The sequence below is a fragment of the Dermacentor albipictus genome, chromosome 6 (genome assembly GCF_038994185.2).
Source record: "Dermacentor albipictus isolate Rhodes 1998 colony chromosome 6, USDA_Dalb.pri_finalv2, whole genome shotgun sequence".
In the NCBI taxonomy this organism is placed as follows: domain Eukaryota; kingdom Metazoa; phylum Arthropoda; class Arachnida; order Ixodida; family Ixodidae; genus Dermacentor; species Dermacentor albipictus.
In genome coordinates, this window is record NC_091826.1 from 141244553 (window position 1) to 141269718 (window position 25166).

Sequence of the window (25166 nt, forward strand, 5' to 3'; positions counted from 1 at the left end):
GCAAACCGCGATGTAGATGGCATTCGACCTGGAAATCGCCTTGCGTACCTGCGCGTACGATTCCCGATCCCACCGTCCCTCACCGCTACAAGGCATCTGGCACGCCGCGCGATCGATGGTCGTCCGATACGATTAGGAGATTGCGAGTGGGTGCACACCATGTATGAGTGAAGCACTCTGAAGAAACTGTTCTCCTGAACAAGCCTATGCGCGCCACACGCACACCAGTCGATACGCCAACGTTAGCCATTGAAATGTGAGCATTGCGAAAGCAAGTATACCACACGCTCCCGGAAAAGGTATAGAATGGACGTCACTATTAGAATTTCAAGTATTGGATAATAATAATAATAATAATAATAATAATAATAATAATAATAATAATAATAATAATAATAATAATAATAATCTTTAATTTAGCGTCACATTAATGGAGGGAGCTCTACGTAAAAGCTGCTCTTCGTAGAGGTCGCTTGAGATAGGCCCACAGCTACTTTTGTATAAAACAGTCAGCACCTGCAATGCCAACAACATAAACATTATAGGAACTCTGTTAAATACAAAGAGAATCTCATTCTCATACACAGACAAACTACAAAAACAAATATAATGGTGGACTGAGAGGCAATGTTGCTTAAAAGCTAACATATGCAATTTTCGCAACTCGAACGGTGTACACTGTAGAAGATTTATGCCAGCTATCACATATTTGTTAAGTAGTGTAGGCATTATTTAGGACAATTTAGCTTTGGAATGATGTATTTTCGGGGTCATGACCCTACAGGCTTCCCTGTATCGTGCAAATGCGAATTAGATCATTTTTTGTAGGCTGTATGAAGAAGAGGACCGAGGATGCGTCCCTGCGGAACGCCTTAGAAACACGCTTCCAGTCCAGAGCATTCTTTGTCAACCTTAGCCACCTGTTTCTGATGTTCAAGGTAAGATGTCAAACGTAGCCGACGGCCACGAATTCCAAAGCATTGTAATTTCAGAATTACCGTATAATGCTGAATATTATAAAAAGCTTTGCTACATACCTGGCACGACATTTTTCCACGAGAACTTCTTTTGCTACATTAATGCCATTTCTTCAGTAGGTGTTTTTTTGAATCGGAACTGAATACGTGAAATAACATTATGTATCTCAAGGAATCGGTACAATTGACCGTGGAAAACTTTTTCTAACCTTCTCGAAAACACTGACAGTGTAGATATAGGTCTATAGTTTCCGACATCACTTTTATCACCCCTTTAGGCAAACATGACCAAGTTAAAACAAATGTAACACTGCTCAGCACACCACTTGTGTGCCTCGGGTACAAAGCTGTCTCCAGCATGCACGTAAGAAATGCAGACCGCGAGGACTAGCGACGTTCTTAGAATTTAACTAAGCAAACTAATCTTCAGAAAGAAGTCAAGTAGCTAAGTTGGATAATGGGCGTTGCTTTATTTATTCTGAAATCGCAAAAAAGGACCATGTTCTAGTTTTGTTCTGTTACCGCAATGTGTTTGATTTTTAATATTTATTATGTTTTGTATTCTGTTTATTATGTTGCGTTTTTCCATTATGTCTCATTGAGTCTTGCTGTTCTGCTATTTTATTCTTGTTGCCTATTCCTTTATTACCCTTCTCTAAATGTTTATAGAATTTTTGTCACCCCCCTATGTAATACCCTCGTTGTGAGGACGGCCTTTAGGGGTTTCATAAAATAAATAAATAAAATAAATAAAGCAGCCGTTGGATCATAGTGGACTGAGTGAACTATAAAAGTGGCCTGTATTTAACTGATCCGGAATTTTTGGAAATCGGCTGTGGCTGATAGCAGAATTCTTAACCTTGAACTAGATTATTTGACGAGGCGCACATTACTTCTACGTGAAATCAAAATCTATAATTAAATACCTAACAGAGTGCAATACATATTTTAATTATTTACTGCACGTACCTAAATTCAGGAAGTGTATACCGGTGTGATCACAAGGCGTATCCACTTCAAGTGAGTTATCAGGTTGACACTACTTTCTAGATATTCCTCTTCGAAATGTGCAACGAAACAGAGAAGCGAGGTGGTCATGGTCACGCTGCAATGTATAAAACAGCGTTTTCTTGAAAGGTAGGTGTCACAGCAGCGCATTCTTACCGCAAGTCTGATGGCGCGTTTAACGAAACCGGTGCCACCCCAGAATTCGCTCCAAGTCGATATGTCTTACAAAGTCACTAGCAACAATTCGTAAATTTCAATAAGGATCGTATATAATTTAGTAAATGCTTAATACTGAATGTTTCTTACTTAGTTAATTTTGGATTTTCTATTTCGTTTGGAAGCAATGTCTGCTTCATTGAGTAAGTAGGGTCGAGGGTCTGAAGCGTGCTTTACATGGTAGGTGGTGGGGCAAGTCAGGTAAGAACATTAGTAAGATATAGAGACATCACCGCAAGAAATCTGAGGACATTTATGCACTTAAGAGTTGTGAGTGAAAAGGCAATAACGTGCAGTTGAATGCCGCCGAGTGGTCTTTCGAGTTGGCCACTCTTCGCGGGCAAGCGAGCGCCTCGACACACTAGGCACGTTTTGATTTGGCCTTGCGAAGGCGTCGTTAGAACGCAAGCGAGAGTGGACGACGAACGCGCGGATGACAAAGGCTTCGAAGAGCGAGGGTGACGTGGCGTCGCGGCGATGCCCTTTCCCGCGACGGGCTATCGCGGCAGCACGTGTTTCGGCCGCTCTGCTCGTCGAGGCGCGCTTGTAACGTGGCGTTGCAGCCAATGAAGATTTAGGTGCCGTTTTCCACTTGTCCAGACCACAGGCTCCGCTTTTTCCGCTCAATGGGCCATTCGACGCTCTTGTAACAAAACGCATGGCTAAAAAGTGTCATGAGGAACATGTATGCGATTTAGAGAACCGAGGCCTCTAAAGGGAGGTCATCATCAAGTTCTTAATCAGTTTCAGCTTATTTACGTTTGCTGCAGCATTCAGGTATTACCTGAAGATATCAAATTACCCGCGTCCTCTGTCATCTGAAGCTATACTATCATTGCAAGATGTTTTGAAGTAGTTATTTAAAATTACAGACTGGCCACAAGAAAAAACGGCATTATGAGGGCAACGACCATCATCACCGATCTACCGCTAGAACACTCTGGTCCTGTACGCACTCTGCATAAAGAATAATGGCTGAAGGTTTCAGAAGCTTCCGTGGGTTTTCTGCCGCTTTCTCTCGGGTATGCGAAGTTGTCTGTGGCAGGCAAGGAAACATTCGTATGGAAATCGTTGGAGGTCGCTAACATCGCTGCGCGAAAGCGCCTATTCACGCGGACTGCGTGAGCGCACTCTGCTTTTAGTGTCGTTGCAAACCTGCAGGTGCCACTTGTTAACGCGTTAGTACGCACCGCTCTATCGAAGCTAGACGTGTGTATATACGTAGACGCAAAGCACAATAACATTTTCTCAAGAGTATTTTGCACAATGCTTCGACCAGTTTGCATACATTTGTTTCCCTATTTACGTCCACATTGTTTGACTCGTAATGAGCTTTGTCTAATTGCTGTTGCGACATGCACTCACCTTCTCCCTCGCGTTCACAGTGAAGGTGACCTGTTTGAGAGAGTCCTCGAGCACTGACGGTCGGTACGACGCTGAGAAGTCCTGGAAACTAATGCTGCCTTCAAGGGGCCACGTCTTGTCGACTTGATGCAGCTTAACCGCAGAGTCTTTGGCCATCGGATTCGTTTTGGCATTGGGTGCTTCCTTGATGGTAATATATTCGACGTCATCCTGCACGATTACACAACAGGAAGTCGCTTGGAGTGACACACGGCAGCACTAAACGCCGAGTGACGGTATCGCGTTTAAATCACAATTTTTGCTAAAAACGAAAAAGAAATATGAAACTTGCCTCGTGTACACGTCAATGTTCTCTTAAATGATCGATTACAGCAATACAATACACCCACGCTACACACGTAGTGTCAGTGCAAGGCAAAGAAAAAAAATTCCAATGCTCTCTTTGAAATGCAATTAGCATTTTTAGCCTAAGTCAGCGCCTATTCATCCGTACGTCCTTCCGTCCGTCCGTCCATCCATCCATCCGCTGAAACGCCGACCTAGTGGCATAAGCTGCCAGTGGCACAAGTCGTTTCCCAGCTCGGCCCACTAGTGATGTGCTCGTCATCATGATGCCGTCATGGTCATTCTATCGTCGTCATTCCACAGAGTACTCTGATTCTCGTCATGCTGTCGTCGTCATGTCTTCTACGCCGTCTCAGTGAACTAAGGTGTCTAATAGCTTCGCCCGCTAGGCATGTGGTCGTGACCGTGATGCCGGCGTAGTCAATCTATCGTCTTCATTCCACCTTCACCCTCTTACTCTCGTCAGGACCTCCTTTTCACGGCTTCTACACCTATTCAGCACCTATGTTGGCTAATAGTTGGGGCCACCAGGTACGTGCCTGTGGTTGTGATGCCATTGTAGTGGTTGCATTGTCATCCGGTTGTCCTCATGCTGCAGTCACCATGCATTAGTTACAAAGACGTCATGTATTTCTTCTGATGTCGTGAGGCCATTGTGGTCATTCCATCATCGTTACTCGAGCTTCTTCATTAGACTTTTGCCAGGCCGCCATTGTCATGCCATCCTTGTCAGACAGTCGTCATCATACCATTCTCGTCCCACCGCCGTTGTCATGCTAGCGTTAAACTATAGTCAGCACTTCAAAAATATCCCATCGTCTTCTTGCTGCCGTCGTGATTTTGCCATGTTGTGTCACCAACGTCATTCTCCTGTAGTCTTATGGTAATGTAATTCTTTTAGATAATTGGGTTTCTCGAGTTTTCCACGTCAAAAAACCATTCCTTTATGAGGCACGCATTAGTCGACGGCTGCGGAATAATTTGGACCACCTGGGGTTCTTTAGTGTGGAGTTAAATCTAAGTACAAAGGAGTTTTCGCATTTCGCTCCCATCGAAATGCGGCCGCCGTAGCCGGGGCTTGATCCCACGACCTCGTGCGTAGCAGCCCAACCCCATACCCACTGTGCAACGATGGCGGGTTATTGTATTTATGGTGTCCTCATTCAGTCGTGATATACGGGTGCCATGGTCCAACTATCATCTTCATTGCGTCGTCGTCGAACTGTCGCTGTCATGCACCCGTTGTCATACCGTCGTCACTATTCCATTGTGGTCGTGCTCTTGCCGCTATTTCAACATCGTCATTTCGGTCTTGCCATGACGTCATCATCGCGCTTCTTCGCCGATTCAGTGGCCCATGTCTAGTAGCTTGGAGCACTAGGTAAATGCTCATGTCATTCCACCATTGCCCCAGCTTCGTTGCCTCACCCTCGTCACGCCATCTTCGTCACGTTCCCTGCGTCGACTCAGTGTGGCCCAGGTTACCTAATATCTTAGACCACTATGTATGTGTTCGTGTTTGTGATGCCGTCGTGTTCATTGCATCATCGTAATTCATGCTTTGTCATCCAACACTCCTCAAGCATTAGTTGTCATACTGCTGCCGTGAGGCTGTCAACGTCGTTCTACTGTGAGCAATCCATCTTCGTCATTACTTTCACGCCATGCCGTCGTCGTCACATCACCATCCTGATACAGTTTGTGCGATATGATCATCATCATCCTAATGTCATACCATATTCATCATTGTCCCGTAGTCATAAGGACGTCGTTATGCATTCGTTGCCACACTATCGTCGTGATGTCGTGAATTGTTCCATCCTCGTCGTCGTCATCATCATTATAATCATCATCATCATCAACATAAGCCTGGCTACCCCACTGCAGGGCAAAGGCCTCTCCCATACATCTCCAACTACCCCGGTCATGTGCTAATTGTGGCTATGTTGTCCCTGCAAACTTCCTAATCTCATCCGCCCACCTAACTTTTTGCCGCCCCCTGTTACGCTTTCCTTCCCTTGCAATCCAGTTCGTAACCCTTAATGACCATCGGTTATCTTCCTCCTCATTACATGCCTTGCCATGCCCATTTCTTTTCCTGGATTTCAGCTAAGATGTCATTAACTCGCGCTTGTTCCCTCACCGAATCTGCTCTTTTCTTATCCCTTAACGTTACACCAATCATTGTTCTTTTCCTTGCTCGTTCCGTTGTTCTCAATTTAAGTAGAAGCCTTTTCGTAAGTCTCCAGGTTTCTGCCCCGTACGTGAGTACTGGTAAGACACAGCTGTTACACACTTTTCTCTTGAGGGATAATGGCAACCTGCTGTTTATGGTCCGAGAACCATGAACAGCCAAACGCACCCCAGCCCATTCTTATTCTTCTGATTATTTCAGCCTCAAGATACGGATCCGCGGTCACTATCGGCCCCTACCAATTCCAGTGCCTCGCTAACTATCGTAAACTGCTTTTCTCCTCCGAGACTGGTAAACGTTACTATAGTTTTCTGCAGATTAATTTTTAGACCCACCCTTCTTCTTTGCTTGTCCAGGTCAGTGAGCATGCATTGCAGTTCTTTCTTTGAGTTACTAAGCAACGCACTATAATAATAATAATAATAATAATAATAATAATAATAACTCATTTATTTCCATCAGTGATGGAGGAGACTGCGGGTAAAAGTCGCACTAGAGGCAAGCGACTTCACTAGAGCCCGCAGCCTCCTTCACAAGGCAAACAGCGATTGAACAGTCGATATATATACATAGTAATTGACTATGTGTGAAGTACGCACAAAAATAAACGCAAAAACACAAATTAGCTGAAAAACGCTCTTCAGGTATTTAGGAAAGATTGAGTGAAAAAATGTTGACGTAAAGCTGGTACATCAGTTATATAAATATCAAGACTTGACTTCAGAAACAAATTTAAATGTGTTGGTAGTGTGTATAATATCTTTTCTGTAGAATAATTGGTTATGCAGAATAGAAGTGAGGCGTGGAGACAGGACACAAGAGTAGAGAAGTGGACAACACGAACGCGGGCTATCAACTAAAGGGGGCACTGAGGCGAAAAAAGAAAGAAGACACAAAACTCATCTGCGCATGCTCAGGGATGATAACACCACGGGTCAATCGAGTACACGTGACGGCCTACGTGAGAGATAACTGTTAAGGTACTTAATCTCTTCCTTATGTAAAGTAATCGAAGGCTGACTCACGCACGCACTTCCACAGTTATAGATATGCCATGCCTCCACCATAAGACGCGTATTTTCAGTCTTGTGTCTATACAATATCGCGCATTCATCTAACTCTGGCGTGCAGTTACAATCTTGGCAATGTAGCGAAAGATCAGAAGGCGATCCACCGGCTGTCGGTGGGTCGCTGATAATATGATTGGTAATATGATTGATACACCGATACACTGACTGATAATATGATTGATACAGCGATCCACGGTGTATCAATCAGAGGCTAATGGAACATAAAAGGTCGCAAACCAGTGGATCACCTTCTAATCTTTCGCTACATTGCCGAGATTGTAACTGCACGCCAGAGTTAGATGTATGCGCGATATTGTACAGACATAAGAATGAAGATACGCGTCTTATGGTGGAGGCATGGCATATCTGTAATGGTGGAAGTGCGCGCGTGAGTCAGCCTTCGATTACTTTACATAAGGAAGATATTAAGTACCTTAACAGTTATCTCTCACCTAGGCCGGTACGTGTACCTGATTGACACGTGGTGTTACCATCCCTGATCATGCGCAGATAAGTTTTGTGTCTTCTTTCTTTTTTCGCCTCAGTGCCCCCTTCATTTGATAGTCGGCGTTCGTGTCGTCCACTTCTCCACTCTTGTGTCCTGTCTGCACGTGTCACTTCTATTTTGTATAATGAATCCTTGCCAACTAGCTCAGCTTTCTGTAGTTCTAACCTTCATTTCTAGTACTCTGAGCCCTTTTCCATGTTCCCCTACTTATCTGCACAATCCTGCTTCGTTAGCTTCCCTAATTGCGATATGTATGTTCTGCGCTAGAACCATGTCATGGTTTAGTCGTAATCGTGTCGTCCCATTGGAAGTTCAAGTGATGTGCGGCTTTCTTCAACCATCAACTGGGCATGCCAGAAGGATTGGAGCTATTCTTTCCTCTGAATCATGGCGCCAAGTTAGGTTCTACCAGGAGTGTCTAAGGGTCCGTTGCGCACCCCTGGGAGACAGTCGCCATTGGAACCACCCCTGCGCCAATTGGAATAAGTTAGCCGTGCAACATGCGGACTTCCTATGGAAGATGAAACTTCCGGAGCTTCAACAAAGTAAGAGGAAACACCTTTCTAATAATTCACCGTCAAATACCGTACTAGTTCTTGGAGATGCCATCGTGAGTGATAACCGTAGAAGAACCCTTGCTTTAGGTCCTAAGCACTATATTAAGCCTAACGCAAAACCCGCTGACGTTTTAAGCATACCGCGCTGCATAACCAGGTTTGTCCCGGAAGAAGAACGCTCACGCTGTATTTCGGATGGCATTGCTAGCATTAAACAATCAGATTCTCATTTTAAGACGCCTGACTCTGTCCGACCGTTAGTTGATTACCTTGTGGAGCATACACTTAGACCAGTAATATCTGACAAGGAAAGTTATTTCGTAATTATGGCAGATGACATGTTTTCAGAAAAAGCGATTTCTGCCATAGAAAAGAATTTGCAGCCAGTAAAACTCAAGCCTTCGGTAGTTAAGCAACGTGCGGTTGACCTCTTGTCAATACATAATCTTGATAGGCTTGTCTGTAATGTCAAGAAAGCTAAATCCCTAACCTTAGAACTGTTTTTCTCGGCCAAGACCCATAGACAAGAAATTCCTTTTCGTGCTATAGTGTCAGAAAAAGGGACGTGGCAGGTCTGTGTCGCTAGTTACCTACAGAACTGCCTAGCTTCACTAATTTTTTTCAGACCCCTTTTGCCTACGTAATTCTCAGGCACTAGTTCAGTGTTTGAGAGAAGAAAATCCTGGTGATTGTACAGCTTTTAGTATGGATATCGAAGACCTGTATTATTCCTTGCCGCATGACGGGTTGCGAAATTCCGTAAATGAGTGCATTAAAGAACAAGTGCAAGAGTCGTCTTTTATTGACAGATGCGGTGCTTCCACGGGAGCTTTTCTAGAATTTCTTTCAATGTACTTGAAGTCCACGCTCATTGGGTGGAGAGATGGCGTTTTTCTGCAGAAATCAGGCATTTGTATTGGCTCAAAGGTTGCCCCTATTCTTAGCAACATTTACCTGAGTAAGATTGACAACTGCTTAGAGAAAGCCTTAGGTGATAATGTTATCAAGATATTTCGTTACGTTGATGATTACCTGATTTTCTGCAATAGGGAAGAATTCGACTCCGCTGCTACCTCAGTAAGTGAGCAATTGAAATTTTATGGGGGAGGATTAAACTTTACCAAGGAATTTCCTCAGCGACGCGTAATTAAGTTTCTTGACATTTCCTTGATCTTCGAACAAAATCATGTTTGTTGGCAGTACTCCCCAAGATCTTCGAAGCCGTTGCTAAACTTTCAGTCCAAGCATTCTAAATTAGTAGAAAACGGAATTGCCATGTCGTGCCTTAAGACTTCCCTCACCAGATCCTGCGTGCACAAAATGAACGCCAGTTTTATTGCACAGGTATGGCGCCTATTAGAAGCAGGTTATCCTTGTGTAGCGGTGGCCACTGTGGCTGAGCGCCTAAAGAAGTCGGTTTCGAGAGGGACGGACGTGATTACAGAAAGCAGTAATTGCAAAAAAAGAGCAGTGGCTATTCCGTATATTCATTCAGTTTCGCACAAGCTTAAAAAAGCTGCTAGTAGATATGATGTTAATGTTGCTTTCACTGCTCCCAATGAGCTAGGTAAGATATGCGCTGCCGTACTTAATAAAAAGGAGCAGGTAAAAGGCAAAAAACGAACAGGTATTTATCCAGTGAAGCACAATAAGAACTGCTAAGAGGTTTATTAGCAACGGGCGCGAACGGGTAGCCATCACAAGCGTTCGGCGAAAGACAGCAACCACGAGCTCATGCTGGTAGCGATGGTGCTGTGGCGCAGGCAGGCTACCCTTCTTCGCTACAATCTCGCCCTCGGCAGAAAAAGGCGCCATCCTGGCGGCTTAAGGCGAAGAGACTACTGTTGGGTAGTAGTACGGCTTAATGCTAGAGACGTGGACAAGTTCGCGGCCGCGATGGCGTAGGTCCGTCGATGGCGTGAGGGGCTCTACGATGTAATTGACGGAGGACGTTTGCTCGAGAACGTGGTAGGGTCCTAGGTACTTTGCGACAAGTTTCGAGGAGAGGCCAGGTGTAGTAGCGGGTACCCGAAGCCATACGAGAGAACCAGGCAAAAAAGTTGGTGCAGAACGGCCGGCAGGTTGACGGGATTGCTGCTGCCACTGGTCCTCGGTGGAAAATGAGTGGGCAAGCTGGCGGCATTCCTCGGCATGACGAGCAGCTTCAGATAGCGGAGTACTTTCGGACGCGTCAGGTGTATATGACAGAATGGTATCGAGAGTAGTAGAAGGTTCTCGTCCGTATAGGAGAAAGTCAGGGGAAAAACCAGTAGTTGCTTGGGCCGCAGTATTGTACGCTTACGTCACTAAGGGGAGAACTTGGTCCCAGTTTGAATGATCAGAGGTGACGTACATGGAGAGCATATCGCCAAGAGTACGGTTGAAACGCTCGGTCATGCCGTTAGTTTGCGGATGGTACGCTGTACTGGTGCGGTGAACGACTGGTGCGGTGAACGGTAGTGCCTTCAAAGCATCGGAAAGAAAGGTGCGGCCTCTATCGCTCAGAAGTTCGCGAGGGGCACCGTGGCGAAGAACGAAATTTCATAACAGAAACGATGCAACGTCGCGGGCGGTGGCAGTCGGCAGAGCAGCTGTTTCGGCATAGCGGGTCAAGTGATTCACTGCAACAATAATCCAGCGGTTGCCTGCTGGAGTGGAGGGTAGCGGTCCGTATATGTCTATACCAGCACGATCAAAGGACCGACTAGGGCAGGGAAGGGATTGTGACGGGTAGACTTGTCCGGGAGGTAATTTTCGGCGTTGGCACTGAGCACAGGAGCGAATGAACTTTCTGACGTAGTTATACATGCCGCGCCAATAAAATCGAATGCGTAGTCGGGCATAGGTCTTGAAGGGGCCGGCATGTGCGCACTGAGGGTCTGCGTGGAAAGCGTCGCAGATAAGGTCACGGAGATGGCGGCGTATCACGAGAAGCCACTTGCGGCCGTCAGAGAGGTAATTACGGCTATAAAGAAGGCCGTCGCGAATGCAGAAGTCGGTAGCCTGGCGGCGAAGAGCGCGAGATGGTGAAGAGGTGGATGGATCAGAAATGATGCTGATGAGAGCACTGATCCAGAGATATACTTCAATAAAACTTGGTGCTGGGCTAGTTGGTGATGCATTCTTTAAAACTGATGGTAGCGCTAAAAAGGAACGGACACACGAAGAAAAGACGACACGACGACGAAGAAACGCTACTGACAACTGGTTTATTTTTCGCAAGAATTCTATATTTAAAAGAATCACAACACAGCGTTTCTTCGTCGTCGTGTCGTCTTTTCTTCGTGTGTCCGTTCCTTTTTAGCGCTACCATCAGTTTTAAAGAATGATCCAGAGACCCTTGCGCTGCTCCGACGGCATGTTGCGCAGTGCATGAGATGCAACTGTGGGCTCAAGGGCGGATAGGCAAGCGCAGTCAGCGGAGACTGGTGAGCGAGAAAGGGCGTCAGCGTCCGTGTGTTTGCGGCCGGAACGGTAGAAAACGCGGATGTCGTACTCCTGTAGCTTAAGGGCCCAGCGAGCAAGTCGGCCAGATGGGTCCTTAAGGGTAGACAGCCAACAAAGGGCGTGATGGTCAGTGACGACATCGAAAGGGTGACCATACAAATAAGGACGGAATTTTCGAAGGGCCCAAATAATGGCTAAACACTCTTTCCCTGTAACAGAGTGATTAGCCTCGGCCTTTGTCAGAGTTCGACTCGCGTAGGCAACGACATATTCATCAAACCCCGCTTTTCGTTGCGCGAGTACGGCGCCAAGTCCGACGCCGCTGGCATCGGTGTGGACCTCTGTGGGCGCTGCAGGATCGAAGTGGCGGAGGATAGGTGGCGAGGTTAGCAGGCGGCGTAATTTTGTGAAGGCGTCATCACAGGCGGGCGACCAAGCGGAAAGTTCTTTGTTGCCACTTAGTAGGGCTGTTAGGGGTGCACTTATGGAAGCGAAATTTCGAATGAAACGTCGGAAGTGTGAGCATAAACCAAGGAAACTTTGAAGCTCCTTTAACTTCTTTGGTTGCGGAAAGTCGGTGACAGCGCGCAGCTTGGCTGGATCCGTAAGGACGCCGTCTCGTGATACACCATGGCCAAGAATAGTGAGCTTTCGGGCACCGAAACTACATTTTTTTAAGTTAAGTTGAATTCCCGCGTCAGTAGGGCATTTCAGAACTTGCTTGAGGCGGCTGAGACGGGTTCGGAAATCAGCGGAAAAGACAACTACGTCATCCAGGTAGCATAAACATGTGTTCCATTTGAGTCCGCGTAAAATATTATCCATCATTCTCTCAAAAGTGGCTGGAGCGGCACAGGCCGAAAGGCACTACGATGAATTCGTACAATCCGTCAGGTGTTACAAATGCTGTTTTAGGTCAATCAGATGGTGCCAAGGGGACTTGCCAGTATCCGGAACGTAAATCCAGCGAAGAAAAGAACTCAGCTCCCTGCAAACAGTCGAGGGCGTCGTCGATGCGCGGTAACGGGTAAACGTCCTTGCGCGTTAGCTTGTTCAGACGTCGGTAGTCGACGCAGAATCGAATAGAGCCATCCTTTTTCTTAACGAGGACTACCGGTGATGCCCAGGGACTGTTGGAAGGCTGCACAACGCCACGCTTGAACATGTCATCAACCTGGTGGTCAATGCCATGGCGCTCAGAGGCGGATACTCAGTAAAGGCGCTGCCGTAAAGGTGCATGACTGCTGGTATCTATCTGGTTAAAAACGGTCGATGTGCGGCCCAAACCAGAAGCATGGCTGTCGAAAGAAGCGCCGAACCTCTGCAGGAAAGCAATAAGCTGGCTTCGTTCTGAAGATGACGTGCCATCGTCGATGGTGCAGCGGAAAGCGCCGGGGAGTGACTGATCAACCACAGAGTCACAAGTAAGTGCGCCAAGGCCCGCAGAAGTAGAAACAGCAGGAGCGTGAAAGATGCAAAAGGTGTCGACCGGTTGAACAAGGCCTAGGCATTCACCATGAAATAGAGCTAAAGGGCAGGCCGTGGGATTGTCGACGACCATTTTCGTGACGCCATTGCGAAGAGTAAGAAGAGCAAAGGGCAGCGGAGAACATCGGCGGCGAATGAACAGCTCAGAGGGCGTAAAGAGAACAGTGGCATCAGAAATAGCGGCGCACGACACAGGCACAAGCAAGGAAGAGCGTGGAGGGACGGAATTCTCTTCGGAAACAAACAGTTTAACACTGGAAGGGTCGTTTGCGATATGCTCGACGTCGGGAAGTGCAGAAAGTTCGAGTTCGGCGTGACAACAGTCAATAACTGCGTTATTATTTGCAAGGAAGTCCCAGCCTAATATGATGTCATGGGAACACGTGGGCAGCACGACGAATTCGACGGTATACAGTAGACCTTGAATGAAAACGCGAGCAGTACCGGCAGCGAGAGGCGTTATATTTTGAGCGTTCGCGGTTCGAAGGGTGAAGTCAGAGAGAGGCGTCAAAACCTATCAAACGGATACGGCGACTCCTGTATCTACAAGTGCCAGGACGGCGATTCCTTCGACAGAGACTTCAATTACGTTGGCTGGAGAGGGACGAGGACTTCGGCATTGCGACGTGGACGCAGTTCGTGCCTCGGAAACTGCGGCCATCAGTTTTCCTGCTCGGTGGACACGGGACGGCGCCGCATCGGAGAAAGCGAGCGACGACGAGAAGATGGTGAGCGGTGAGTAGAGGCGGTTGGGCGGTCCGGGGAAAAGGAAGAGATAGAAAGGCTGGTAGGCAAAGAGGAAAACGGAGCGGGGAAAGGTGGCGCTCGCCGGATGTTCTGAAGAGGAAGCATGTCACGACGGCAATGGCGCGCCAAGTGACCAGCACCACCGCAAGCAAAACATATTGTGCGGTCATCGAAGGTGCGCCACTGGTGGGGTAAAGTCCGAGTCGTGGTTGAGGATTCGAAAAATGCTGTCGGTCGGGCAGCGGCATAGGAGGAAAATGCCGTCGGTCGTGAAGCGGGATAGATGGCGGCAAAAATGTCGGTGGTTGATGCATAGAGGGCGGCAGGGGCGTTTGTGGATGAGATCGGCAAACTGCTTCACCGTAAGTGAGAGCAGCCGCGACTGGTATCTGCTCAACTGCTGGAGGAACGGCTTGAGATACTTGTTCTTAAATGAAGTCGCGGATCGCAGGATGCAAAGCAGGTGGTGGCTCCTGGACAGAAGATATCAAAGGTAGCTGGCGGGCGACCTCTGCGCGAACGAATTCCTGATTTTTTTACGAAGAGAGCAGCATGGTTGTCGTCGACTCCAAGGCTTGATAGAGAGTCGGCGGGCGGCGTCTGACGTCGGGTGTGAAGCCTTTGCCTGCGCAACTCGTCGTAACTCTGCCACAATTCTATCACATCAGCGACAGTGTGAGGGCTCTTCGATAATAACATTTGAAATGGGTCGTCCTGAATACCCTTCATTATATGTTTGATCGTCTCCTCCTCTGACATCGACGCATTCACCCGTTTGCAAAGGTCGACAATGTCCTCAATGTAGCTCGTGAAGTTTTCTTCGGCCTCTTGGGATCGTGTGCGCAAACGTTGTTCTGCACGAAGCTTTCTTACTGCAGGCCGACCGAAAACGTGGGTAAAGTTGGTTTTGAAGACCAGCCAGGAAGTGAGGTCGGCTTCATGGTTTAGAAACCATAGTTTCGCAACGTCCGTAAGATAAAATGCGACGTTTCTCAACTTGGTAACGTCGTCCCACTGGTTGACTTAACTTGTAATTATAAAGGTTAAACACGGGTATTATATTTGCTTTCGGAAATAAGTCTGATGTGTGGGCATTGTCAGGCAGGTTAAATAGTATTCGAAAAATTTTTTTCTGAAGTAAATGTATCTTTCTCGATTTGTACAATATGAGGTATGAGGTAAGAGGAGCAGACAGTAATAAAGTGTAGAAAAAATACGGTGTTATAAACAAGAACCTTGATTCTGTAACGTAAAAGACGTCTCAGCCGCACCATCATGCCAGCTACACGAGATAATCTGCCCATTATCGATTCTATGCGCATGTCCCAAAGCATATTTTGTGTGAAAATAACTACAAGTATTTAAAACTATTGTAATAAGATGATTTATTATGAGGCACTGGGCACAGTCTAGTAGCACTGGCAGTTGACAAACGCTGATCACGAGCACAGCCGACACAAGAGCGCCTTCTTCGTCTTCCTCTTCACCACAATGGCCCTCGGGAGAGAAGAGGAGCCATCCTGGCGACTTACGGCGTAGGTAGGATGAGGGGGTCATAGTACGGCTTAAGTCGTTTGCCATGAACTGTGTCACGCCCGGAATGCCTATGGTCGGGTGAAGGTGTCACAGGTTCTACAATATAGGTGACAGCGGAGGTATGGTCTATGACGCGGTAGGGGCCATCATAGCGTGCAAGGAGTTTGGTCGAAAGGCCAGGGCTGTGAGGCGGGACTCACAACCAAACAAGGGAACCAGTCGGGAAAACTGGTGTAAGCGCGTCACTGTCACGCCGCAGCTTTTGACGACCTTGACCAGCGGTCGTAAGGGTTCGCGCGAGCTGCCTACAGTCCTCGGCGTATTTGGCGGCTTCAGACACAGGCGTGCATTCGGAAGCGTCGGGTCGGTATGGGAGCATTGTGTCCATAGTACACGAGGGCTCTCGTCCATACAGCAGAAAAAAGGGCGAAAAGCCAGTGGTAGCTTGTGTGGCCGTATTATAAGCATACGTGACGAACGGCCAAACAGTGTCCCAGTTACTGTGATCCGAGGCGACGTACATAGTCAACATGTCACCGAGTGTGCGGTTGAACCCCTCTGTGAAGCCGTTCGTTTGCGGGTGGTAGGCTGTAGACTTGCGGTGAATGATGCTGCATGCAGCGAGAAGGGCTTGGATGACTTCGGACAAGAAGACACGTCCCCGGTCGCTGAGCAGTTCGCGTGGTGCGCCATGTCGAAGAACGAAGTTCCGCAAGATGAAGAACGCAACTTCGCGCGCAGAGGCTGCCGGGAGTGCGGCCGTCTCGGCGTAGCGTGTCAAGTGGTCGACACCTACAATTATCTATCTGTTACCCGGTGAGCTGCAGGGAAGTGGCCCGTATAGGTCTATGCCGACGCGATCGAAGGGCCGAGCCGGGCAGGGCAGCGGCTGTAGCTCACCAGGAGGGCGCTGTGGAATTTTACGCCCTTGGCCCGCCGTGCAAGCGCGTACGTACTGGCGCACGAAGTGATACATGCCGTGCCAGTAGAAACGCTGCCTTAGCCGAGTATACGTTTTCAGAACACCGGTGTGACCATTATGAGGAGCAGCATGAAAATAAGCGCATATGTCAGAACGCATGTGTCGTGGTATCACCAGGAGCCATTTGCGACCATCAGGCAAATAATTTCTGCGGTAAAGAAGGTTGTCGCGGGCAGTAAAGTGAGCGGCTTGGCGACGCAGTGTTCGAGAAGAGGGTGTGGCGGATGGGTCGTGGAGGAAATTCAGCATAGTTGAAAGCAGGGGATCCTTACGCTGCTCGTCCGGCATATCAGCGACGTATCAGCGGAGACACTGAAGCCACATCCCAAGGTAGCGGCGATCGGGAAAGCGCATCGGCGTCAGAGTGCTTTCTGCCCGATCAGTAGACAACGCGGATGTCATATTCTTGTAAGCGGAGTGCACATCGCCCTAGGCGACCTGATGGATCCTTCAACGAGGACAGCCAGCAAAGTGAATGGTGGTCGGTGACAATATCAAAAGGGCGACTATATAGGTATGGACAAAATTTGACGAGCGCCCAAAAAATGGCCAAGCACTCCTTTTCTGTTAGTGAGTAGTTGGCTTCTGCCTTCTTTAAGGTGCGGCTCGCATACGCGACGATGTACTCGTCATAGCCGTCTTTCCGTTGTGCGAGGACTGCACCAAGTCCGATACCGCTGGCGTCTGTATGTACCTCTGTAGGCGCTGTGGGATCGTAGTGTCGAAGAATCGGTGGCGAAGTAAGTAGGCGACGTAGTTGCTGGAAGGCTTCGTCACAGGAAGTTGACCACGCGGAGATGCCGTTGGTAGCGGTAAGCAAATTGGTCAGTGGTGCGATGATAGTCGCGAAATTTCGCACAAAACGCCGAAAGTAAGAGCAGAGCCCTATAAAGCTGCGGAGCGCCTTAAGAGTAGTGGGCGTCGGAAACTCTGCGACCGCGCGAAGCTTGGCTGGGTCAGGAAGCACGCCGTCCTTCGATACAACGTGACCCAATATTGTTAACTTGCGAGCAGCAAAAGGACACTTTTTGATGTTAAGTTGGAGGCCAGCAGAGGTGAGGCAGGTCAGTATCTCACGCAAGCGAACGAGGTGCGTCGGGAAATCGGGCGAAAACACCACGATGTCACCAAGGTAGCACAGACATGTTTTCCACTTGTAGTTGTGAAGGATGGTGTCCATCATACGCTTGAAAGTAGTGGGCGCGTTGCAGAGCCCGAATGGCATTACGGTAAATTCGTACAAGCCATCGGGCATGATGAAAGCTGTCTTCTCACAGTCATCATCTGCCATCGGCACTTGCCAATAGCCGGAGCGAAGATCCAAAGATGAGAAGTACTCCGCGCCTTGCAAGGAGTCGAGGGCGTCATCTATCCGAGGCAGCGGATAGACATCTTTACGAGTGATCTTATTGAGTCGACGGTAATCCACACAGAAGCGTATTGACCCGTCCTTCTTGCGTACTAGTACTACAGGCGACGCCCGAGGACTGTGGGAAGGGCGAATGACGCCACGGTGCAGCATGTCGTCGACCTGCTCGTTAATGATCTTTCGCTCGGCTGCCGACAAGCGGTATGGTCGCTGGCGTAAAGGAGGATGGGAACCAGTGTGTACGCTGCGAGTGACGGTTGCCGTACGCCCCAGAGATAGTTGGTCACAGTCAAACGACGAGCGAAATTTCTGAAGAAGCGCGAAGACTTGCTGGCGATATGGAGGCGGCAGATCGGCGTCTACGACAGATTCAAGAACGTCTGATGACGACGACGACAATGATGATGTGCATGGCACGGGAGAAGTGAGGGCGTCGAGTTCATAACAGGCCGTGTCGTCGGAAACATCGAGAATGTGAAGCGGGTCAAGGGGCTGAACACGACCGAGTGATTCGCCGCGCAGTAACGTCACATGGTAGTGAGACGGGTTACACACAAGCATTGAGGATAATCCAGACATAGTGGTGAGGACGCCAAATGGGAGAGGTAGGGCCTTGCGACGAAGAAAAATCGGCGATGGTGTAAAAAGTACTGTAGCGTCTGGCGCGGTAGAGCAAGAGACGGGCACAAGCACACACATGTCGGGTGGTATGTCCGTATCGGATACAATAGTGAGCTTGGAGGCTTTTTGTTCGGAGGGGTCAGGCAGCGGGGCATCGGCGAGCGGGAAAAGCGCTGCTTCGGCCCGGGCACAGTCGATGATGGCACGATGGTGAGACAAGAAGTCCCAGCCGAGAATAATGTCATGTGAACATGATGACAACACAAGAAATTCAACAACATAGACAATGCCGTCGATGACCACCCTTGCAGTACAGTGAGTGAGCGGGGCTATATGCTGCGCAGTCACGGTGCTTAGAAGCATACCAGACAACGGCGTTGTGACCTTATGGAGGCTGCGACAAAGCTTTTCGTCGATAACAGAAACGGCAGCCCCAGTATCAATAGGCGCCATTGCGGCGGTTCCTTCAACCAAAACGTCCAATAAATTGCGTGGCGACTGTGCAGGCCTTGTAGAAGTCGCGAAGCTTGTAGTTCGTGCCTGCGGAACTGCAGCAACTAGTTTCCCTCGCTAGGTGACTGGCGGCGACGTAAGGGGGAAAGTGAGCGACGACGTGGTGATGGCGAACGATGGGTGCCGACAGGGCGTCGAGGAGGCGGCGAAAACTCGTGGTCGGGAAGCACCGCATGCCCGGTGGTGTCGTGGAAATAGGCATATCCAAGCGGTGCGATAGTGGCGTTAGCAGGTGGCATGCGACGATGGCAGAAGCGCGCAACGTGGCCGGCGACACCGCAAGCGAAGCATATGGGTCGGTTGCTGCGTGTGCGCCAAGGGGTCTGAACCGGGCGTCGAGATGGAACGGGAGGCGACGCAGGAGGAGGTGCAGCTTGAAGTCGCATTGGCGCCGGAAACGAGAACGTCGGCGGCGGAGGTCGCGCGGCGGCTTCGGCATAGGTCAGAGGTGCAGCCACGGGAGGGCAGGGTGGGTGAAAGGTAAAGACCCAGCAAGTTCCTCGAGAATGGCCCGCCTAATGGGAGCAGCCAGAGATGTGTCAGGCTGGGGAGGTCCATCGTTGAGAGGCAGCATAGACAATTGGCGTGCCACCTCCTCACGAATGAAATCCTTGATCTCAAGAAGGAGCGATGCTGCTGGCGTGGTGTTCGAGCAAAGTGTGAGGCCCGAGAGAGAGTCGCCAGGTGCGAGACCACTGCGCGCAAGGACCCTTTGTCGACGCAGTTCATCGAAGCTCTGGCAAAGAGTGACGACAGCTGCCCCAGAAGTAGGGTTCCGCGCCAGGAGCATTTGAAATGCGTCGTCCTCGATGCCCTTGAGGATTTGCTTCACCTTGTCCTCTTCAGTCAAAGTGGAATCTACGCGGGCGCAAATATCAACGACATCCTCTATGTAAATTGTATAAGTCTCGCCGGGCTGTTGAGCGCGCTGGCGGAGGCGTTGTTCAGCACGGAGTTTTCGCAAGGCTGGGCGACCGAAGACTTCCGCGAATGCACTTTTGAACGCGGACCAGGTTTGCAGTTCCCATTCGTGATTGTGGAGCCAGAGGTTCGCAACGTCAGCAAGATAGAAGATGACGCTACGGAGCTTCGTCGGGTCATCCCACTTGTGTTCACTGACGCGCTCGAAGGTAGAGAGCCAATCTTCTGCGTCAGTCTTACCTGATCCGCTAAAAACAGGAGGGTCCCGCTGCCGTTGCATGGCGCCGCACATGACAGGAGCGGCAGATGCGCCAAGCGGATTGTTGGGAGCGTCGGTCATAGTAGCGGCTAGAGCAGATGTTAAAGTTCGGCTGCGAAGTTCCAGGGTGAGGTCGGGGAGTGGAGCACCTTCCACCAAATGTAATAAGATAATTTATTATGAGGCACTAGGCACAGTCTAGTAGCACTGGCAGTAGACAAACGCGGATCACGCGCACAGTCGACACAAGAGCGCCTTCTTCGTCTTCCTCTTCACCACACTATCTACAATTTCTATGCTTACATTGTCATAAACAAGGTTGATGGGACTGTTGATTTGCTTAGATTTGGGCCTAAAGATCATTGCTCTTGTTTTGTTTATATTGATTCGTAGACAGTTTTGTTTTGACCAACATGAAGAATTTTCAGAGCAGTGTTGGTTTTGTTCTGAACGCTCCTAGAGTCAGGTGATGAAAAAATACAGCGGCATCGTCTGCGTACATTACGTATTTGGCATCTTTATAGATATTTACTAAGTCATTTATATATACGATAAACAGGAACGGGCCAAGAATACTACCCTGAGGAACGCCTCTTGGGATATGTTTAAAATTTGAGCGCCTATTGTTTATTTCAACATATTGATAGCGATTATCAAGATAAGATTTGATAAGGATTCTACAGTGCCCTCGAATACCGTAGGTTTCAAGCTTATCAAGTAGAACCGAGTCGCATCGAATCACCAGCGAATCGCAAGTTACTAGGGTATTCTCACTAACTCTTATCCCCAATTCTTCCCAATCCAGGTCTTTGAATATCTACTGTAAACACGCTGTGAATAGCATTTGCGAGAACGTATCTCCCTACCTGACTACCTTCTTTATTGGGATTTCGTTGGTTCCTTTATGGAGGACTACGTTGTCTGTAGAGCCGCTAAAGACATATTTCAGTATTTTTACGCACGGCTCGTCTACACCTTGATTCCTCAATGCCTGCATGACTGCTCAGGTTTCGACTGAATCAAATGACTTCTTGTGATCAATGAAAGCTATATGTAGGGGTTGGTTTCATTACACACATTTCTCTATCACCTGATTGATAGTGTGAATATGATCTATTATTGAGTAGCCTTTGCGAAATCCTGCCTGGCGCGTTTTGGTTGACAGAAGTCTAAGGTGTTCCTGATTTTATTTGTGACTACCTTAATAAATACTTTGTAGGTAACGGACAGTAGGCTCATCAGTCTATAATTTTTTAAGTCTTTCGCGTCTCCTTTCTAATGGATTAGAATTATGTTAGCGTTCTTCCAAGATTCCGGTACGCTCGAAGTCATGAGGCATTGCGTATAGAGGGTGGCCAGTTTTTCTACAACGATTTGCCCACCATGCTTCCCCCGATCTGCTGTTACCTGAACCTCCCCAGCTGCCTTCCCCCTTTGCGTAGCTCCCAAGGCTTTCTTTACTTCTTCCGGCATTACTTGTGGGATTTCATATTTTTCTAGACTATTCTCTCTTCCATTATCGTAGTGGGCACCACTGGCATAAATTTCTATAGAACTCCTCAGGCACTTGAACTGTCTCATAAATATTAGTAATTATATTGCCGGCTTTGCCTTTTAACGCATACATCTGATGCTTGCCTATTCCTTGTTTCTTCTTCATGGGTTTTAGGCTTCCTCCATTCCTGAGAGCATGTTCAATTCTATCTATATGGTACTTCCTATGTCAGCTATCGTAAGCTTGTTGATTAATTTGGAAAGTTCTGCCAGTTCTATTCTAATACTGCACTTTGGAGCGTATATTCCTTATCCCCTAGTGGGTTAGTCAAGTGTTAGACGAAAACTCGTCTGGCGAGAAAACATAATGGTGCCAAAAAACATGCACTCGCCAAGAATAAAATAAAAATAAAGAAGTAACGTTTCGGGCTTCGTACAGGTGCCTCGATCACAATTAAGATGTAAGCATTGGCGCGCGGCTATTTATGGGTGAGATGGCGCAGCGTTCGGGTGTATATCTCGGGAAGATTACCCCGCGTCCTCTTTATCATGCGTCTAGTTGATTGGACGTAAAACGATTCTAAAAGCAAACGGGCACATAAGCGTTTTTCGTTTACAATGGTGGCTGCCGAATCCCAGTCAATGATGTGTCCGGTTGGTTCGTGATGTTCCGCCAGGGCGTTCGCGGCTGTGTGACCCTTGGCAGCGTCATTCACGTGCTGTTTCAAGCGTTGTTTAACATCTCCTCTCTCACCGATGTACGACACGTCACACTTCTTTCTTGGTATCTTGCATATCACTCCCGATTATTCCGTGTGTTGCAAAGGGTCTTTCGTGCGTACCAGCTGTTGGCCAATTTTTCCGGAAGGCACGTAGGCGATTTGAACACTGCAGCCCTCAAAAATTCGTGCAAGGGCTTCGCTTGTCCCCACTGCGTAGGGTACCACCGCGTGCTTCACTGTTTCTTGCGCCGTTTCAAAGCGGGGCTTCCCTGCTTTGAGCTCCTGCATTCTGTGCAGTTGTCGAGGGTAGCCAATGTTCAACAGGTCCCGTTTCACAACCTGTAGCTCTTGCCTAAGTTTCGTGGGGCTGGAGCAGACGCGGCATGTCCGGGAGAAGAGTGCTGCTGCGAAGGATCGCTTTGGCCTAATTGGGTGCGCCGAGTCGAAACTCAGGTACTTTCGTGTGTGCGTTCGCTTTCTGTAGACACTAGTCCTCAAGCCGTTTGAAGTCCTCTCTACGACGACATCTAGGAAAGGAATTCGCCCATTGTTTTCCTCTTCAGTTGTGAACTGTGTACTCGGTTTAAAGGAATTTACGTCTTCGAGCACATTTTCGGTTATGCCGTTTGCGGAACAAGATATTCATTATCCGCAATATATTCACTTCTGCAAACTCTACTAATAATTTTTCCATCCTATTCCTAGAGTCTACGCCATATTCCCCCACTGACTTGTCTCCAGCATGCTTCTTGCCTACTCTGGCATTGAAGTCACCCATAAGTATAGTGTATTTTGTTTTGACATTACCCATCGCCGATTCCACGTCTTCGTAGAAGCTTCCGACTTTCTGGTCATCATGACTGGATGTAGGCGTGTTGACCTGTAACACCTTCAATTCGGACCACTTATTAAGTTTCACGACAAGACCTGCTACCCTCTCGTTAATGCTATAAAATTCCTGTATGTTACCAGCAATATCCTTATTAATCAGGAATCCGACTCCTAGTTCTTGTTTCTCCGCCAAGCCCCGTTAGCACAGCACGTGTCCGCTTTCTAGCATTGTATATGCTTATTTGTCCGCCTAACCTCACTAAGCCCTATTATATCCCATTTATGCCCGCTAATTCCTCCAATAGCACTGGTCGACTCGTCTCACTAGATAACGTTCTAGCGTTATCCTCCCTTCTTCTCCTCCGTTCTAGCGTTGCCAGGTTCAGATTCCAATGGCGGCCTCTCCGGAGCCAGGGATTCTTAGCACCCTCTGCTGCGTCACAGGTCTGACCACCGCCGTGGTCAGTTGCTTCGCAGCGTCTGGGGACTGAGGGCCGGGGTTTGATTGCTGTATTCATACAGGAGGTTGTGGCCAAGTACTGCAGCAGGGTCGCCAATCCTGCTCTGGTGAGGGAGTGCGTTACCGGTTCTGGTCACCGGGTCAACCCGTACTGTAGGTCTGTTTATAGAATTTTATCAGTACGCGGGTTTTTCTTAAATCCGGTGGAAAATCGTGCGGCACCGGGATTTGAACCACGGTCGTTTCGCACGCGATCTGGATTCTCAACCTCTACGCCACCGCTGCCACCTCGTCACGCTACCTTAATGTTCGTCTCCCCCCGCGCCGTTGTCGTCACAACATCGTCGTCATATCATTGTAATCATTCTGTCGTCATCAGGGCGTCGTTTTAGCATCGTCATTGCTCCCGAAACGCCATCCCATTGTCGTCATGCTGCAGTCGTCATTTGTCGTCATTCCACCTTCGTGATACCATCGACATTTTCTCGTCACTCCACTGTAATCGCGCTATCGTCATTCAGACAGTATTATGTCACCATTGTCGTGCAGTCGTTGCCATTGTGTCGCAAAACACTCGCTGCCGTGCCTTTATCGTGTCGTCGTTTTCAAGCCTTGAAAGAAAAAAAGTTCAAGTCTTCAAAAAATGAAAAAAGAAAAAAACCTATGAACTCCCGCAACCAAACTTTCAGATCCCCTACTGTAAACTGTGTTTTTGCACGTCTCCGTTTTTTGCCTTTTCTCTACCTTTCTTCCACCAATTCTCCTATCGCCTCTTAGTAATACGACAGAAAGCTGAGCTAGTTGGTAAGGATTCATTATGTAAAAAAGGAGTGAGGCGTGCAGACAGAAAACATGAGTAGAGAAGTGGACAACACGAACGCCGTTCCTGTTGCATAACCTGCATAATTTATAATGCCTCTTACTAATCCCTACTGCAGGCATGTTTACTTTTTCACTGCTCTCGCTGTACCCAAGGGCTTCAAGGAGGCCACTGGTGCCTAAATCGACCACTGGGTAGACGTCTTCACATTCAAATAAAACATGCTCCATAGTTTCCCTAGCTTTACCGCCGCAAGCACATGCTTCTTCTTCCCTCTTATATTTCGCTTGATAGGGGCGTGTTGTAAGGCATCCTGATCTCGCTTGGAAAAGTAATGAGCTTCCCTTTGAGCAATCGTAAATTGTTTATTTCCTGATTTCGTTTTTTTCCTCCTAAGTAGTTGCTCATGGCAGGTTTCTGTTCCCTTTCCGCCACTCATGCAGTTATTTCAGCCTCTCTGACTTTCCGCTTGACGTTCTTTGTTGCTGTGTTGCCCACTTTACAGGCGGCATACTTGCTGGTAAGCTTCCGAGTTCTTTTCCTCCACTATGAATCAATGTTCTTCCTTTACAGATACCTCGACACTCTCCCAGCCCATTTACTTTCTTCTATATTCCTCAAGCGGCTAAAGTTTAGTGGGACGCCCTCTAAACAGAGAGGGTCGCCTAGTCAAGCGGTGTTGTCCCAGTGCTATGGGAAGGCCACTTATAGTAAGG

At 48.2% G+C, this 25166-nt stretch overlaps 1 protein-coding gene across 5 annotated transcripts in view; it reads right to left on the reverse strand.

The window, feature by feature from the left end:
• The window catches only part of LOC139061385 (ATP-binding cassette sub-family C member 2-like), a 223154-nt gene that overhangs the window by 138549 nt on the left and 59439 nt on the right, over positions 1-25166 (reverse strand). For 4 of the 5 annotated variants that reach the window (XM_070541367.1, XM_070541369.1, XM_070541371.1 and 1 more), the window contains one exon: positions 3567-3776. The exons of the other annotated variant lie outside the window; for it this stretch is intronic. In XM_070541367.1, coding sequence (XP_070397468.1) covers positions 3567-3776 — 210 coding nt within the window. The remainder of the gene's footprint in view (positions 1-3566; positions 3777-25166) is intronic. 5 annotated transcript variants of the gene reach the window in all.